A 17,065-nucleotide genomic window follows, 5' to 3' on the forward strand; every position below is an offset into this window, starting at 1 on the left:
AACATTATTATTAACTTCCTGTGGCATATGATTGGTATTAATTATAATAATAAGTAATAATCTTAATGGAAAACAACCATTAAATGAATGGGATACATATAAATTAATGGGTGACATGGAAGTCTATGATAGATATAAGCTGGTCTGTAACCAAGTCACAAAGGAGATTAGTCAGGCAAAGGATGCAAAGAAAAACAGCAAAGAGTTCTTTACCTGTGTAAACTCTAGAAGGAAAGAGATGAATCAGATTGGTCCACTGGATATTGATGGTTCAACTATTAATGATCACGCTCAGGTGGCTAACAAACTAAATGAGTATTCTGCATCTATATTCACACATGAGGAGTTATTCAGGGAGGGGAATGCCAGAGGTGAATTAAACTCTGGCAGTGAGCTAGATGATTTTGTACTAACTGAGAGGAAAGTGGAGGAGAAATTGTTGAAGATAAACATAAAAAAGGCACCCGGAATGGATGGGATCTATCCAGTTATATTAAACGAGGCAGCAAAGGAAGTAAGCAAACCCTTAGCCATAATTTATTAGAGCTTCTTTGAACTCAGGGGAGGTGCTCATGGACTGGAGATGTGCAAATATGATCCCAATTCACAAAGGAGGATCAAAGGGCAACACAAGTAATTATAGACCTGTTAGTTTAACTTCTGTTCCAGGAAAATTAATGTAGGAACTGGTGAAAGAAGCATTGCAGGATCATCTAGACAAGACTTCAGTTATAGCTCACACACACCATGGTTTTGTTAAGGGAAAGTCTTGCTTGACTAATTTCATTCGATACTATGATGTGATCACAAAGGAACTGGATGCAGGGAATAACTTTGATATCATATATTTGGATCTTAGAAAGGCTTTTGCTACTGTTGCACATGGAAGACTGCTGAACAAATTGGAGCAGTGTCGCATTGGAGACAAATTGCTGCTTTGGATAAAGGAATGGTTGAGTGGGAGAAGGTAGAGAGTGGTAATCAATGGACACTGCTCATCGTGGACTAATGTTATAGTGGAGTCCCTCAGGGTTCATTGTTGTTTTCTGTATTTATAAATTAGCATTAGAAAGGGCACATGATGCAAGAAAGCAAGCTTATATAGCATCAGCCAAAAAAAAACCCCTTAGAGGTAAAAGAGGTAATCACTTTTACCTCTGCCAGCAGCTACTGTTAATCTATTAGTCCGTGTATCCCCCCAAGCTAGCAGTTTTCCGACCCACCTAACTCTGCCTCGATAGCATCAGCAAATATTCTTGCACCCTTTCTATTTAAGTGTATCCCATCCCTATAGAAGCAGTCTCTCCTATTAACATGCAGTGATACTGATGATGGTATATCATCAGTATCACTGCATGTGATACTGATGATATACTTAGGTTGGCAGGGTTGTTAAGGACATTAATGACAGTATGCTGCTGCAACAGGATCTAGAAAAGTTGAGCAAATGCTCTGAGAGGTGGCAACTGGTTTAACATTGACAAACGTAAAGTACTACATATGGGAAGCTGTAACCCCAGAGTAACGTATCAATTCTGTGATATTACACTGACAGTGGTAGAGAACAAAAAGGACCTGGGAGTAATTGTGCAGGCAGATATGAAGTTTTCTGAGCAGTGCAGATGGTCTGCAAGAGTAGGTCATGGTGTCTTGTCAATGATATACAGGAATTTTTGTAGCAGGGAAAAGGAGGTGATTATCCTCTTGTATAAGGCAATGGTCAGGCCACACCTTGAGTACTGTATACAGGTCTGGAAGCCTCATTTTAAGAAGGATGTAGAGCTGTTGAAATGAGTACAGAGAAGGGCAACAAGATTAGTGAATGGAATAAAGGGTTGCTCTTACAAAGAGCCTTAAGGTTTGCAACTTACAGTGTCTTGAGACTAGGCACCTGCGAGGTGATCTGATTGAGGTGTATAAAGCCTTGAATGGTTTGAGCATACTCAATGCTGATGGGATTCTTCTCTTGCTCAAAATAATCACCTGAGAGGGCATAAATTCAAATTGAGAAAGACAGATGTTGGATAGATGTGCAGAAGTTTGCCTTTAGCCAGTGGGTAGTTGGTTGGTGGAACAGACTTCCATCCTTGTTGTGGAAGTTGATAGCCTAAACAAATTTACGGCTGAGCTGGACAGGTATTTGGAATGAATGGAGGGCTGGAATGGGAGCGGTTTTTTTTTTTTTTTTTTTTTTTTTTTTTTTTTTTTGCTGCATAAGCTTGCTTTCTTGCATCATATGCCTCTACTAATGCTAATGCAACCATGGAACATCCTTCCCTAACTATATGAGAACTTCCTTGGATTTGGGGGATGTCCCTATTGACTAGATCTGCAATTGAATCTTCTATTCATAAAAGGTGGTCAAAGCCAGTAATTACAGACCTGTAAGCTTGACTTCTGTTCTAGGGAAAATGATAACAGCTAGTGGTTAAAAAAAGTATTGCATGATCAACCCATGTGATTCTGTTAATGATATAGTGGAATTTTACCAATAGGGACAAGGAAGTGATTATCCCATTGTATAAAGCAATGTAACCTGTGTCATGAGTATGACTACAGGTCTAAAAGCGTCATTTTAAGGATGTGGATCTCTTGGAATGGGTGCAGAGATGAGCAACCAGATTAGTCAAGGACACAAAGGGTACTCTTACCACAAAAGACGTCAGTTCTTCAAATTGCAATGTCTGGAAATTAGGAACCTGTGAAGAGACCTCACTGAAGTGTTTAATGCTTTAGTAATGGATTGAGTAAACTAAATATTGATGGCGTCCTTGTCTTTCTCATACAATGCACATAAAGAGAGGCAAATTGAAAAAGGATGTGCAGAAATTTGCTTTCTTTCGGCCAGAGAACACTAATTTGTCCCAACAAATTTTTGCTGATGCTGTATAAGCTTGCACCATTTGCCACTACTGATAACAATACTAATATAAATAAGAAAGGTTCATCACTGGGAAGAGTGAAACCTAAAATGTAACTTCACTGACCTCCATCAAGAAAAGTCTACACCGACAATATTGCCTTTGAAAGAAGTTCAAAAAAGTAATGCATTCTATCTGATGGTGTTGCTAATAATCAAAGTAAACTTTAAATTTATTATATCCAAAGAGATCATTAATAATTTTAATCATTTTTTCTTTGAATGATGAATAATTATTGATTACTTTTTAATCCAGTAATAAACTATTTTTGAAAAGTCAGCTGAATTTGGCAAAAAAGGTATTTTGGAATTTGCATTGCTAAGTGTTAAGAGTCAGTAGGTTTTCATACCAAAATTTTACAATCTGCATATTTTTTTTTTTTTTTTAGTCAGTTTCCTTAAAAGGAATACAGCACTTGTTACTCCTACCTCCTGAAATCAGGGGGAATTGTAGCCACAAAAGTGCAGCACACCTCTTTGAGCTGACCATGGTTCCAACCATGTGACTAGCAAATGTGGTAGTGGTTGTATTGTTATAACCTCCCCTTTGTTGTTGTGCTGGAGTATAAATAGAACATCTCTTCTACAGAGGGATGGAATTTTTTTATACTCCCCCCTGTCAATGATACACTTGTCAGTACCATATACAAAGGTCAGTCCATAAATAATACCTCTTTGGCCATAAAAGTATAAAGACAACAGATACAAAGTTGAAGTTAATCCTTTATTAAATACTGGTAAGCATATATACATTTTTAGTCATTCTTTACAACTTACATATATGCTGTGGTGAAAAGTTGGATACTATTGTTGAAACCAGCCTGTTCCTGTCATTTTCAGCTCCTCATCAGAAAGTGTTTTTCCATGAAGATATTGCTTTATATGTTAAAATTGGGGGGGGGGGGGAACAGATTGAGCCAAGTCTAGGCTATATGCAGGACGAAGCAAAATTCTCCACCCTAGGTCTGCAATTTTCATCTGAGTCATATGGGTCTATAGTGGCCTCCCATAATGTGTTGCAGAATGTAGGCAGATTGTTGGGTAAGTTTAGTACAGTTAATGTTGAGGTTGCCAGGAACTCTTCCAACCTGATCCCATTTCTGGTACCCTGTCTATCTGGGTATGGCTGTGCCACATTGGCAACTAGCAGTTAACGTCTGCTCCCATGATGATTTTTGCATTTGGGAGCATATCACTAGCCAGACTTAGGTACCTTACTGAAAAGTCGATATCCTCACCCGGACAGCAGTAAAGGGCTATGATATAAAACGCTCCTAAGGCCATGGTGAGCTGGGCACATGCGGCCTAAGTTGTGCATATCTGAGTGATTTTGGTCACCGTTATATCTGGGTTTATTACCAAGATCGCTGCCCATGAGGTGTCATCCCCCCCGTTTGGACTACTTTGTATGTTATGGGACAGCGTTCATATGTACATATGGTTCTTGTAGTATTACTACATCAATGTTTTCTTCCACTTTCTTGTGGATTTGGTCGGCGACCACCTTGGCTCTATGTGCATTTATCTGAATTTAACCTCTGTGATGTTATATTTTTTAGGACATGTTTCCATAGTTGAGTCTTAATTGGAATAAACTCTTTGCTTTGAGGTATGTAGGACATTGACCATCTCTGATTGAATGTGCGCTAACTTTAAACTCTTGCAGTTTGTACAGGTTGGGCAGGTGTTTTGTTTGGGCAGTCACGGAGGGCGTGACCTTTTGCCGAACAATGCCCACACGTGGGAATTGTCTGGGTGCATGTGTGGGTTGTATGCCCAAATTTGCAGCATTTGTAACATTTGGGCACAGTCACATACTCCCAAAAAGCGGTGACTGCCCCAGTTAACATAGATTCTGTTCTGGGTGCTTAAAGCCCTCCATGACATGGGTGCGAGCTCAACAACCCAGTTCTGGCGGCTTCCGTCCCTTGACTTGGTTGCGTACTTGGGCGTCACTAGGTCTTCCTTATTCCTGTCAGGAAATATGGCCTGTAGATTTCTTTGGAATAGCTCCTCTGATAGTTGGTCTGGGGTCTTTAGCCAGGTCATATATTACGATTGAAGGGCCTTGTTTTTTGGGTGCAGCAATGGTTAGGCTAGTTCAGGTATTTTCGAATTTTCTATTATTCTTTGTGCTTCTTCTCTTGTTTCCGTTTCTATCAGTAGTCTGCCGTTCCTTGTTTTCCTTACGGCCTTTATTCTTGTTGTAAATTCTTCGTTTAGATTAGTCATTATTTGGGATTTGAGTTGTTCACTGGACTGGTTGTCATCAGGTTTTGTTGGCCGTAGGACCTCTAAGTGTGGTTGTTTAGGTAGGGTCTTTCTTTTGGGTTCGGGTGCTTTGCCGGCCACTATAGAGTCACTTGCTGGTGTCCTCAGTGCTTGTGCATACGATGGAGCGTGCTGTAGCATTTGTTTGTCTCTATCCATGTTTCGTGCTTCCAATATTGCCTCTGCCTTCTGTAGTTGGCCAAATGTGTTCATTAAGATGGCTTCGAGTTTATTCCACTGGTGTAAGATTTCTGCTCGTAGTACCGATGTTATTCTGCTGCTGCTGTTTTCCTTCATCAGATTTTCTAAGGCCATTGGCAGCAGTAATGTTTGCTCTGGAACTGTTCCCTTCGGTAGTGTCAGACCGAGTTTAGCATTTTCTGAAGGCTTGGATTGGTCATCTGTCTCTGCTGGGTGTTCGTGCTGATCCTTTATTCCACTGGTACTCTGGGTTTTCCGGTCAGATTCTGGTACTGTTCCATTTTTATTTTTTCTTTTGGCAATTGGTCTATGATCCTCGGCCTCTTCTGTATCTCTTCAGTTTGGCTGAGGGTGCTAATCTCAATGACTTCTGTGTCGTTTTCATGCATTTTATTTGTTTGTCTGGTTTATCGAGGTGCTGAGTGTTTTCCTACATAATGACGATGCCTCACACGAGTCACTGAATGATGCCTCACACGAGTCCATATGTTAATTTGAAGAGGTACACTACTGTCTGTGTGTTTTTCCTTCCCCACCGAAACACATGGGGGGACAGCTGAGGGTGGAAATTCCCCTAGAACGATGGAAAGATTTTCCTTAGTGATTTCTGAGGACACTAAAGATGAAGGTCAGATCAAAAAAGTTTGGAAATGCATGAGAGAGAAGTTCCACTTCACCATGAAAGTTTATAGCAGGGGGGGAGGAATGGTCACTGAACACATAATTTGCAATTGAAGGTTAACTCAGTCACAAGAAAGTTGGGGTTCTTGTTCAGCTCAGGGTACACATTAGTGGCGGGGATGCTTCCCCATTTAAGGGCCAGATCCTAGCGCGGCAGCCGCATTATACCGGAGCACTTCTCTATTTTCCCTTCGTGAGCTGCATGGTGACCATACAGTCTCGCAAACAAAGGAAAACAGAGAACAACGCTAGTATCTGGCGTAAATCCCAATAGAATAGCAAAAGTTTCTCACCAAGGCACTCCAATAAGGTTAGTCTTCTTGTGGGAATATACATTGTAGCACTTAAGCTGTTGATTAAATACTACTTTTTTTTTTTTTTTTTTTTTTTTTTTCCCCTAATTTCCAACGTTCAGTTTCTTAACAGAAATGTCATGAAATCTCAGGCACTGTAATCGGCTGATACGTATTTTCCTTAAGTGAACAATATTCCCTGTGGGAACGGGGTTATTCTTCAAAGGGATAATGAAATCAAGGTCAATCTCTGTTGCAGGTGAATGAACGTAGTGTCTTCGTTCACACGTTAACCCTTCAGGCAATTATTCCAACTGCTATTGTATATTGCAGAGTTATTAGGTGGAAGGAATGCAAGCTTCGGTATAGAGAATTTAGAAACAAAAATTACCTGATCATCAGAAGGCACTTGAATTGGATCATTCATGACATCTCGATTCTATCAGTATAAAAATTCCATACTATGGAGTAAGAGATCACCACTTAAAAACACAAATATGTGGGAGCACTGATTTAACCAGCTGCACATACTAGCGAGATGTTCAAAGTCCAATCATCTTCTGATGTAATGAGTTTTAAAGTTAAAATAAGGAGGTTGTATTAGGTGGTAGAAATGTTACTTCAACGTTTCGATGACTTAAATATTTTGGATGGCCTGGCGTATTATCCAATAGTAATAAAACTTTGAAATCTAGATTCCTTCCCCCCCCCCCCCACAAGTTCAATAGCACAGAACCTAACATGCGGATTTCTCACTATTTCTTTTTTGCATAACAACTAGCGAGCCAAAAGTGGGGATTCACAAAAAATAATGGAAATGTTGAAGAAAAATTATATCCAACATAATAGCAGAGTTTTTCCCTGCTCAAAAGTACCGTATTATGCGAGGTTTGCCATACTTCTCTAACCGTGTCATATAAGTACGTTTTATACGGGGGTTGCTTGTACTACAATAGTGTACTTCAGACCAAATTCAGAAAACCAAAAGATTTTTCCAGAAATAAAATCTGGGAATCTAAATTTAAGCACATGGCTGTGCTTTTAAAATCATGGGTGTGAATTACTGATCATTTTTTATTATTTCAGATAGGTATTTAGTTCTTGAACTTGGGTTAAAGAAATAATGCTGGCATTTACAAACTGCCAATGTAGCACCTTTCCTTAAGCTTTAATCTCAGCTCCAATATTTTTATTTTGAGTTTGTTGGTGATATTTTGCTGAAGTATTATTATTTGTTAATTCATGCACATGAATTAAATTTCTGGTGTTCTGATTAATTTTAGAATCATTATTATTCTCCCCCACTTCTGTACTTTCACTGAGGTTTTGTAGTTACCTGGAGTTAAAAATGGTTGTGCCTAGTCGGATAACAGGAGGCAATTTATTCACTCTTAGGTCCTCCCATCTAAGCCTAACTCCTCACTGATTTCATAGGTACATAGCCTCTCGTTGAGGTCCAGTGGATGAAATTTCTGCTAATACAGCTAGGCCTCGCATAACGCGAGTTCAATTAACGCAATATTCAGTTAACGCTAACTTTTTTTATGCGATAGTTGAAAAAGATTTGAATCGAGCGTTAAGCTTACTGCAAGTCGTACGGTCAATAAACAAACGTTTGCCTGCTGCCCACCTCGGTATGTTCCATCAACCATCGGAAGAAGACGTGTTTGTCTCCTGCTACTAAAGTCAATGCAGACTTGCATCTAAAATTTCAAATTTTTAAATGAGCCAGATGAAAATGTTACCGCGAAGGAGATAACGGTAAAAGAATTAGATGAAATCTTTCGTATCGCATAGAACCTCAAACAAAAGGTTTGATGTTCTCCGCGATATTTATTTCGCCAGGGCCCAGAGACGATTGTTGTTGGCTATGAAATTCATTGATGAAAAGAGAAAATCAACACTGTTCCAATATTTCCGCAACAGTAATTTCTTCATTGTGTATTTTATGTCAGAGGTTCCCAAAGTTTCTCGGTTCACGGCGCCTTTAATGTCTCAGTAATTTTTTCAAGGCGCACCCAGACTAAAGAAATACCTAACAGTTTCGTTTAGTAGTTAGGTCCAAACAACTTAATAAGAAATGCTGAAACTGTGAACTACCTCGAGCCAGTAGTTTGCGCGGTGTCCGACAGATGTTGAGTATCGCTGTGTTTCCCTCGAAAATTTAAAATATTCCGTGGCGCACAGTTTAAGAACCGCTGTTTTATGCAATAAACATTTAATTTCATATTTATTTTCATTATCTTTTACATTATATACAGTTAAAAAGTTATTTAAAAGGTATTTTTAAAATTCTTTATGGACATTCCAGAAGGTCAAGGACCAATTATAATTTTTCCTATTGGTTATTATATTCGATTAACGCGTTTCCGCTTTGCACGATGCGCTCGCGGGACGAATTAATCGCGTTAATCGAGGCCCGCCTGTATTCTGGGAAAATTATTTTGCTCATTTATTTTTTAATTTGGGAGTTAACATTTCACAAATTTTTTCATTCTTTGAATGCACTTGTGACTGAGAGAGGATACTTTGTTGCTGCTTTCCTAAATTTATTTTAAAAGTGAAAAATGTGGCACTTCAAACAATATATATGTAATTCCCTTGTTAATAATTTTTATTTTAGCAGTAGCTTACACTTCATATGCACTTCAAAAGAAAAAAGTTCTTGTTTGAGTTGTATGTATTTATAAGCAAGCAAGCAGCCTTTTTCTTATTAGTCATATGTACTAAATTTTTAAAAAAAACTTCATTTTATTAAATATTTATACAAGAGTGACAGAAATTATGTTGATATTAACCTGATGAACCCATCAATAACAGCACAATAACACAAGTTTAATTTCTGCCTTAGAAAGCTAATTTCAATATTCCATAATACAATATATCTTCTGGTGATGACATTTTATATGAGCATCTCACTAAAAAGCTATGTTCTGACTTGGAATCTACCTGCTTTTGTGACATATTTGACCCCCTTGAATGGCTTGTATTTCTAGAAGAAATTCAAAAAAAATCAGTTAATATCAGGGTTTTTTAATTTTTTTTTTAAAATTAAATTATAAATATTATATATTTATAATTTAATATTCTCTCAACCTAAATACAATTTATACAAATTACTAACAGCCAATCTTTTTATGGCTGGGGGACAAAAACAGACTGCATGGTCAAGAATATTTCCTTACCATTAATTATATTTTTTGTAGATCCTTATTACATAGTTATAAAAAATATTAAATACTGAAGAAGAATATTGTAAGCTTTCTTTTCTTACTGCATGTGACTTGGTGCGTTGTCATGGTGCCATCCAGCCATCCTTACATTTTTGAGGTCATCTTTGTCTCACATTCTCACGAAATGTGCCAAAACTTCAACACAGTAAGCAGCAGTAATGCTTTTCCCCTAATCACAAATTAGTGGTACACACTGCCCTCATCGTAAAATAATAATAATATAATCAGCATGACTTTGAAATTAGATTTTGTTGCATGAGACTTCTTGGGCCATGGAAACATTTTTGTGTGCCACTCAGATGATTCCACCTTGGTCTTGGGGTCATAGGCAAACACCCAACTCTCATTACTTTTCTTAGTTAGCTCAGATCCTGCACAGAATTTTCAAACAAATCACCCATGATGCTTTTCTGTAGTACATTTGAGAATCCAACAGCAAGCATGAAACAAAGTTTGCACACACACATATGAGGCATCCATAAATCTTGCATCAGGATTGTGTGTACTGAGCCGACAGATAGTACAACTTCATGGGCAATCTCAACAAGTCATTCACCTATCATTTCGCACAAGTTTCTTCACTTTTGTGACATTTTCATCATTTCTTAGCATCAAGGGCATCCAAACCATCATTTTCATAAACTTTCTGTAATGCTTGCAGCATCTCTGTGGCACTTTTCCCATCTTTAAAGAAGAATTTGATGTTAGCACACTGTTCAAACTGTGGCATTCTTCAATCAGTCAGCTGTGACAGTTCCGACTTGGCATGTGTGTGTGAGCACCAAGGTCAATGTCAATGCCCCACAAAACCTTAGGCCACACTGCAAACCATTTAAATACCAGCATTCAACTCTGTGAATTTTTTGAATATACTATGTATTTAGCAATATCTGAAAATCATATCCTCATCACCCCAGTAAACTTGAATGATATGTCTATATAATTTGAATGGATTGAGCAAGATCAATATTGATAGCATTTTTCTCTTGCTCAGACTATACACATAATGAAAGGGCATAAATTCAAATTGAGGAAGGATGGTTGCAGGATAGATGTGCAAGGTTTACCTTCAGCTAGTAGGTGGTTGATTTTTGGGAGTGGATAAGCTGTTGAAGAGGATGGATAGGTAATGTGGGAAGTTTTTTTTTTTTTTTTGCCACTATTAATACTAATACCTCTAATATATTGGATGTTGGCAACAGTTTTACTCATCTGAGCTCCCATCATGTATGCACTCTTACAGAGTCTCTATTTGAACATTATGGAATGTGTCCTTCTCCACTGCTGCTGAGAGAGAGAGAGAGAGACAGAGGCAGGTGACTGAATATATGTCAAAAAGTCATCATACTCTGCTGAAGTCCTATTTGTATGACCAATGATTGCAAATGCTAAGGGTTTAAGTGATGACCATGGATTTTATAGTTTTATTATTTCACTTCTGTCATTTCAGTTGACAAATTAGGTTAGTAAAAGATGCTCGCTTGTTACCTTAATCAGCTCTTTTAATATTAACTTAATTTTATTATCATCATTTTTCTTTTTAATTTTCAACACTTTGAAACATAGTAGTAGTCAGTTCACATAGTAAACTTTTTTTAATATTCATTTTGTGGACAATTGATGTGACAGAAAAAAAAATCATCTAGAAATTTATACAAGTAATACAACTATTTGGCAAGTGTATCAGTTCATTCTGTAAGTGTTTATTTATGGGTCAATTTCCAATGTGTGTGTGGACTAAAAATCTTAGATAAACTGATCAGGAAAAACTCATTCCTTCAAGCTGAGATGGGCTAACTAGAGCCCTGAGTAACAAACAATTTACCTACTATACTTTTATGGGGTACAAATAAACATAAAACCTAGTTTTTTTTTTATACTGGGGGGGGGGGGCAGAAATACAGATGAGAAGTTAAGGTTATTCCAAATAGAGAGATCTGTTCTGTCCTTACCACGATATTAGAACAAACTTCAAGTTAGCAATTATTAAATATTAATTCATAAATTAGTAAATATTAATTCACCATGATATTTGAGGTATATCTTGTCCTTTATTACATGTATCTGAAACATAATGTAAATTACTATACTTACTCAAACACTATAACATATTTTGTGGAATGCAACAATTGTTTCCATAATGTGATATATACTCGGGCTGAAATTTAAATAAAATTGAGGAGGACAACCTTTGTTTGAATGCAGTCCGTAAATTTTCATGTACTAGTCTTCCAATCAGATATATTAAGTAGGAAATTCATTATTTTGTAAATTGCTAGGCATTTTATATAATCAGAGTTTGTGAAATTAAAGTTGTTTCACAAACTTAGATTATTCCTATGTGCAGTGTTTTTCCCCCGTGTAAAGAATGTTATGTGCTAGTTTGTCTATTAGCAATAAAGCTCTCTCCTTCCTTTGTTTCAATTAAAAAGTTAAACATTTTTATTACCCTTATTTGTCTTCAAACATTAAAATGTTAAATTTTTTTCTTACTAACAAACATTTTGCTTACATTAGTAGTGGCAAGGAAGCAAGCTTATACGACCTGAGCAAAAAAAAAAAAAAAAAAAAAAAAAACTCCGGCCGAAAGAAAGTTTTCGCATATCCTGCAACCATCCTTTTCCAATTTTGTCCCCTTATTATTATTAGCCATATGGTGCAAGGAAGCTTGAGGCTTATGCTGCACGGCCAAAAAAAAAATTTTCCGAGTTACCCTGAGAGTGAGAGAGAGAAATAGAAAGGAATCGCCAAGAAAGAGAAGAATGATGATATCCAGCTCAGGACTCTGGGTGTGTATGTATATCATCTGAGAAAAAAGTAAGAGTGCTACTAATATTTAGTTTACTCAGTTCATTTAAAGCCTTATATTATATTTCAATGAGATTTCTTCATAACACCTTATCTAATATTGCTGCCCTTCTTTGCACCTAAATAACGGATATACATCATTCCTAAAATGACACTTCCAGACCTGTTGCAGTATTCAAGGTACAACCTACCCACTACCTTATACAATAGGATAATCACCTCCTTGCAGGGTCAAGCCTAGATAATTTGGCACCTGAGGCAAGATAAAAATGCCTCCCCTTTGATATGTGCTTATTTAACCCAAAAACCCATATTAAAAGTAATAACATCCTTATGTTTTTTATCCTTAGAGGTATAGAGGGGAGTAGCATTAGTAGAGGCATATGATGCAAGAAAGCAAGCTTATGCAGCATCAGATAAAAAAAAAAAAAAAAAAAAACATGCTCCCATATCACCCCTCCGTTCGACCTGTCAAGCTCAGCCTTAAATTTATTTAGGCTATCAACTTTCACAACAAAGGATGGAAGTCAGTTACAGCAATCAACTACCCGTTGGATAAATGTAAACTTCCGCACATCAATCCTACAACCGTCTTTCCTCAATTTGAATTTATGCCCTCTCAGGTGATTATTTTGAGCAAGAGGAAAAATCCCATCAGCATTGAGCAGGATCAAACCATTCAAGGCTTTATACACCTCTTATCATATCACCTTGCAGGTGACTAGTCTCCAGACACTGTAATTTGGAAAATGTAAGCCTTTCTTCATAAGAGCAACCCTTTGTTCCATTCACTAATCTTGTTGCCCTTCTCTGTACTCGTTCCAACAGCTCAACATCCTTAAAATGAGGCTTCCAGACCTGTATACAATACTTAATGTGTGGCCTGACCATTACCTTGTATAACAGTATAATCACTGTCCCTGCTAGCAAAATTCCTATATATCCTTGACAAGACTCCATGACTTGACCTGGCAGCCAGTCTGCACTGCTCAGTGAACTTCATATTGGACTGCACAGTTAACTCAAGGTCTTTTTCGCTTCCTTGAGTGTAGTACCACACAGTTGGTATATTTCTCTTCGGTTATTGCTACCCATATGTAGTACTTTACATTTGTCAATGTTAAACTTAATTTGCCACCTCTCAGCCCATTCGCTCAACTTTAGATCCTGTTGCAGCAGCGTACTGTCATTAGTGTCCTTAACAACTCTCATATCGTCTGAAAACTTGGACATTAAGCTTGATATACCATCATTTATAAATACAGAAAACAACAATGGACCCAACACTGAACCCTGAGAGATTCCACTGATAACATTATTCCCCGAAGAGCAGTGTCCATTGATTACCACTCTCTGTCTTCTCCCGCTCAACCATCCCTTTATCCATAGCAGCAATTTACCTCCAATGCCACACTGATCCAATTTGTTCAGCAGTATCAAAAGCCTTTCTAATATCCAAATATAAGATATCAAAGTTATTCCCTGCATCCAGTTCTTTTGTGACCACATCCTAGTATCCAATCAAATTGGTCAGGCAAGACTTCCCCTTAACAAAACCATACTGTGTCCGAGCTATAACTGAAGTCTTGTCTAGATGATCCTGCAGTGCTTCTTTAACCAGTTCCTCCATTAATTTTCCTGGAACAGAAGTTAAACTAACCGGTCTATAATTACTTGTGTTGCCCTTTGATCCTCCTTTGTGAATTGGGGTCACATTTGTACATCTCCAGTCCATGGGTACCTGAGTCCAAAGAAGCACTCATAATTATGGCTAATGGTTTACTTACTTCCTTTGCTGCCTCCTTTAAGATAACTGGATAGACCCCATCCACCCTGGGTGCCTTTTTTATGTTTATCCTCAACAATTTCTCCTCCACTTTCCTCTCAGTTATTACAAAATCATCTAGCTCACTGCCAGAGTTTAATTCACCTCTGGCATTCGCCTCCCTGAATAACTCGTCATGTGCGAATGTAGATGCAAAATACCCATTTAATTTGTTAGCCACCTGAGCAGGATCATCAAGTTGAACCATCAATATCCAGTGGACAAATCTCTTTCCTTCTTGAATTTACATAGGTAAAGAACTCTTTGCTGTTTTTTGTTGCATCCTTTGCCAAAGATTTCTCATACTCTGCCTTTGCCTGCCTAGTCTCCTTTGTGACTTGGTTACAGATCAGCTTATATCAATCATAGTCTTCCATGTATGTCAACCATTAATTTATATGTATCCCATGCATTTTTCTTCTCTGCCACATATCTCATTAGTTCATCTGACATCCATGTAGGCCTAAACCTTGAACAATATTTCTTAGTTGATATGTAAAGCCTAGTAGCTTCCAAGATAAATTCTTTGAATTTGCAGTTGGACCCACCATATAGAATTTAAATACTGTCTCAGACTAGCATAGTCACCTTTGCAAAAGCAAAAACCCTTCCCTTTACCCCTGATGATAGTTACCTCTTTGAGTAAATCCCACTTCAGCACACTGTGATCACTGCCACCTAGTGGTTCCTTTATCTGCAGATAAAGGAATAGCAAAACACTTATGTATGGTTAATTATTAAAAACTACAACAATATTTTAGTAAATCACATTATTCAGGTACATACAATGAGAACCAATAATATAAAAATATCATATTTGCACTGATTGGATGATTTAAAAAAATCTAGATATATATAAAGCCATGTAGTTAACATTTTTAAAGATGTTTGTCAATCTTTTAATTCAGCAAAGGTATCAATAGCATTTGAGTAATTTGGTGAATTTACAACCTCGTTTTCAATAGTTTACATGGCTAAATCCAATAATCTGTCTTAACTTGTAGATGTTATCGATAGTTTTTTATAATTTTAAGTTTCAAAATCCTTTTTTCCCACTGTTATTGGTAGTGTTAAAAGAATTTGCAACGCAATTGTTATGTTCGTAAAAATGTTTGTTAAATAGTGCAAATAAATGTAGTTCAAAATGTCTACTGGATTCATTTTTGGTGATAATAATGAAGCTAGATTTCGAAGTTCGGTACTCAATTCATTTCCATCAATATCAGCTTCCTCGCAACCAGATAATGCGGTGTGAATGTCTCTAGATTCAGAACTGTTTCTGGGTCCATTTTGTGTATATCATGTATCACGTAACTGAGAAGCAGTACTATGTGTGTTTAGGGCTGTAAATTGATTTTCTAAAGAAGTAATAGTTATACCCAATAAACTGAACTTTTCCTGTGGATCCTCAGTTACATTGTACCTAGCTTCAGACCCTGTGAGAATGTATTATAAGAAACAGTTTCAATTTTAGCCTCTGTTGCAATTTCCTTCGCAGAAATTAATGTTATTGAAACTGTTTAAGCTATATTCTTTAAAAAAAGTTGTAATTTTACCTATTGAGTTTACACATTCTGATAAATCTAACATTTTTGAAATTACATTAGTTTTCATAAGAACTATGTTCCAAACTACATACAAGTTTAAAACAAATTTTTTCTGCTGAACTAAATTTAAATTATATGCATTTCTTGCACCTTCACGATGGTGGGACTGTTAGTAATCTTGGGTATAACTCCATGCACAAGTGCATGGTGGGTGACCACCCAGGTGTGAACCAACGTAAGCAGAGGTCGAGGTGTGGCGCCCACACCACATGGAGAAATGCCGCCCCTCTTTGTTACCAGGCAGTATTGGTGGTAGATTACTCTCATCAATCGGTGAAATACCACTACTTTGCTTATTGGAGGCTTGAAGTGGTGAAACCCATGTTTAGTCTCTAGAGCTAAGTTCCGGTCAACCATTCCCTATCTCTTCCATCATGCAGTATGATTGATGACTTTTGAGGTTATGATGAACATCGTGTAGAGATCCAATATTCCTTACATTTCGAAGCTACAGCTCTAAAACGGTGTTCGCAGGCCGGCCGCTAGTTAGGCTACCTCTACTCTACCAGAAAGTGACTGGAGGGAGTCCGAGTAGTGTGTATGCGGGGAGCATTGTTAAGGCCACGTTATTTCAAGGATCTGGGTATATTCTTACCATGTGTATGCCATATCCAAAAGTTTAATTACTTCATACAGCATGTCCCACCCACTTTTTCTTATTATTGAATACACCATGAATTGTCAAACTAATAGAGCAAGCTTATCTGCGAAAAGATCTAAACCTCCCAAGCACTTCCTAATTCATTTCACAAATATACGTGGTCTCAATTCTAATCTCAATGATGTCTATTTCCACTTGCAGTCTGCCAAACCAATGTACTTTTTCTGACAGAATCTCAATTATCAGTTGATTCAACTACTGCTCATCTCAGATGCCCAAATTATTCATTGTATGATTCCTTTCGCCTCAAAGGTGGTACTTGTGCATATGTCCATTCTGACATTCCCTGTCAGAGACTTGACAATTTGGAATCTCCTCTCTTTGATCTTCTCTGGCTTAAAATCTCTCTACCTCATTGTGTCAAATTCATCTGTTGTCCCTACCATTCTCCCAACTCCACTAATCACTTGGAGCTCTTTGACTTCCTCTCTTTGCAACTTGAATTTCTCTAGTCCAACTTTCCTAACAGTGAGGTAATTTTCCTTGGTGATTTTAATGTTCACAACTCCAGCTGGCTTCCGTTTTCTAGTTACACCGACCCAGCAGGTCGAGATGCTGAGGCTTT

At 37.5% G+C, this 17,065-nt stretch overlaps 1 protein-coding gene across 1 annotated transcript in view; it reads right to left on the minus strand.

Moving 5' to 3' along the window:
- Window positions 1-9,205: 9,205 nt before the first annotated feature.
- Window positions 9,206-17,065, minus strand: part of cm (AP-3 complex subunit carmine) — a 136,772-nt gene continuing 128,912 nt past the window's right edge. Inside the window, exon 12 of the mRNA XM_090371985.1 lies at window positions 9,206-9,358. Within this exon, the coding sequence (XP_090228111.1) occupies window positions 9,293-9,358 (66 nt within the window). The 3' untranslated portion in view covers window positions 9,206-9,292. The remainder of the gene's footprint in view (window positions 9,359-17,065) is intronic.

This window comes from Mastigoproctus giganteus, chromosome 4 (assembly GCF_048544385.1).
Source record: "Mastigoproctus giganteus isolate SK-2022 chromosome 4, ASM4854438v1, whole genome shotgun sequence".
Classification (NCBI taxonomy): domain Eukaryota; kingdom Metazoa; phylum Arthropoda; class Arachnida; order Uropygi; family Thelyphonidae; genus Mastigoproctus; species Mastigoproctus giganteus.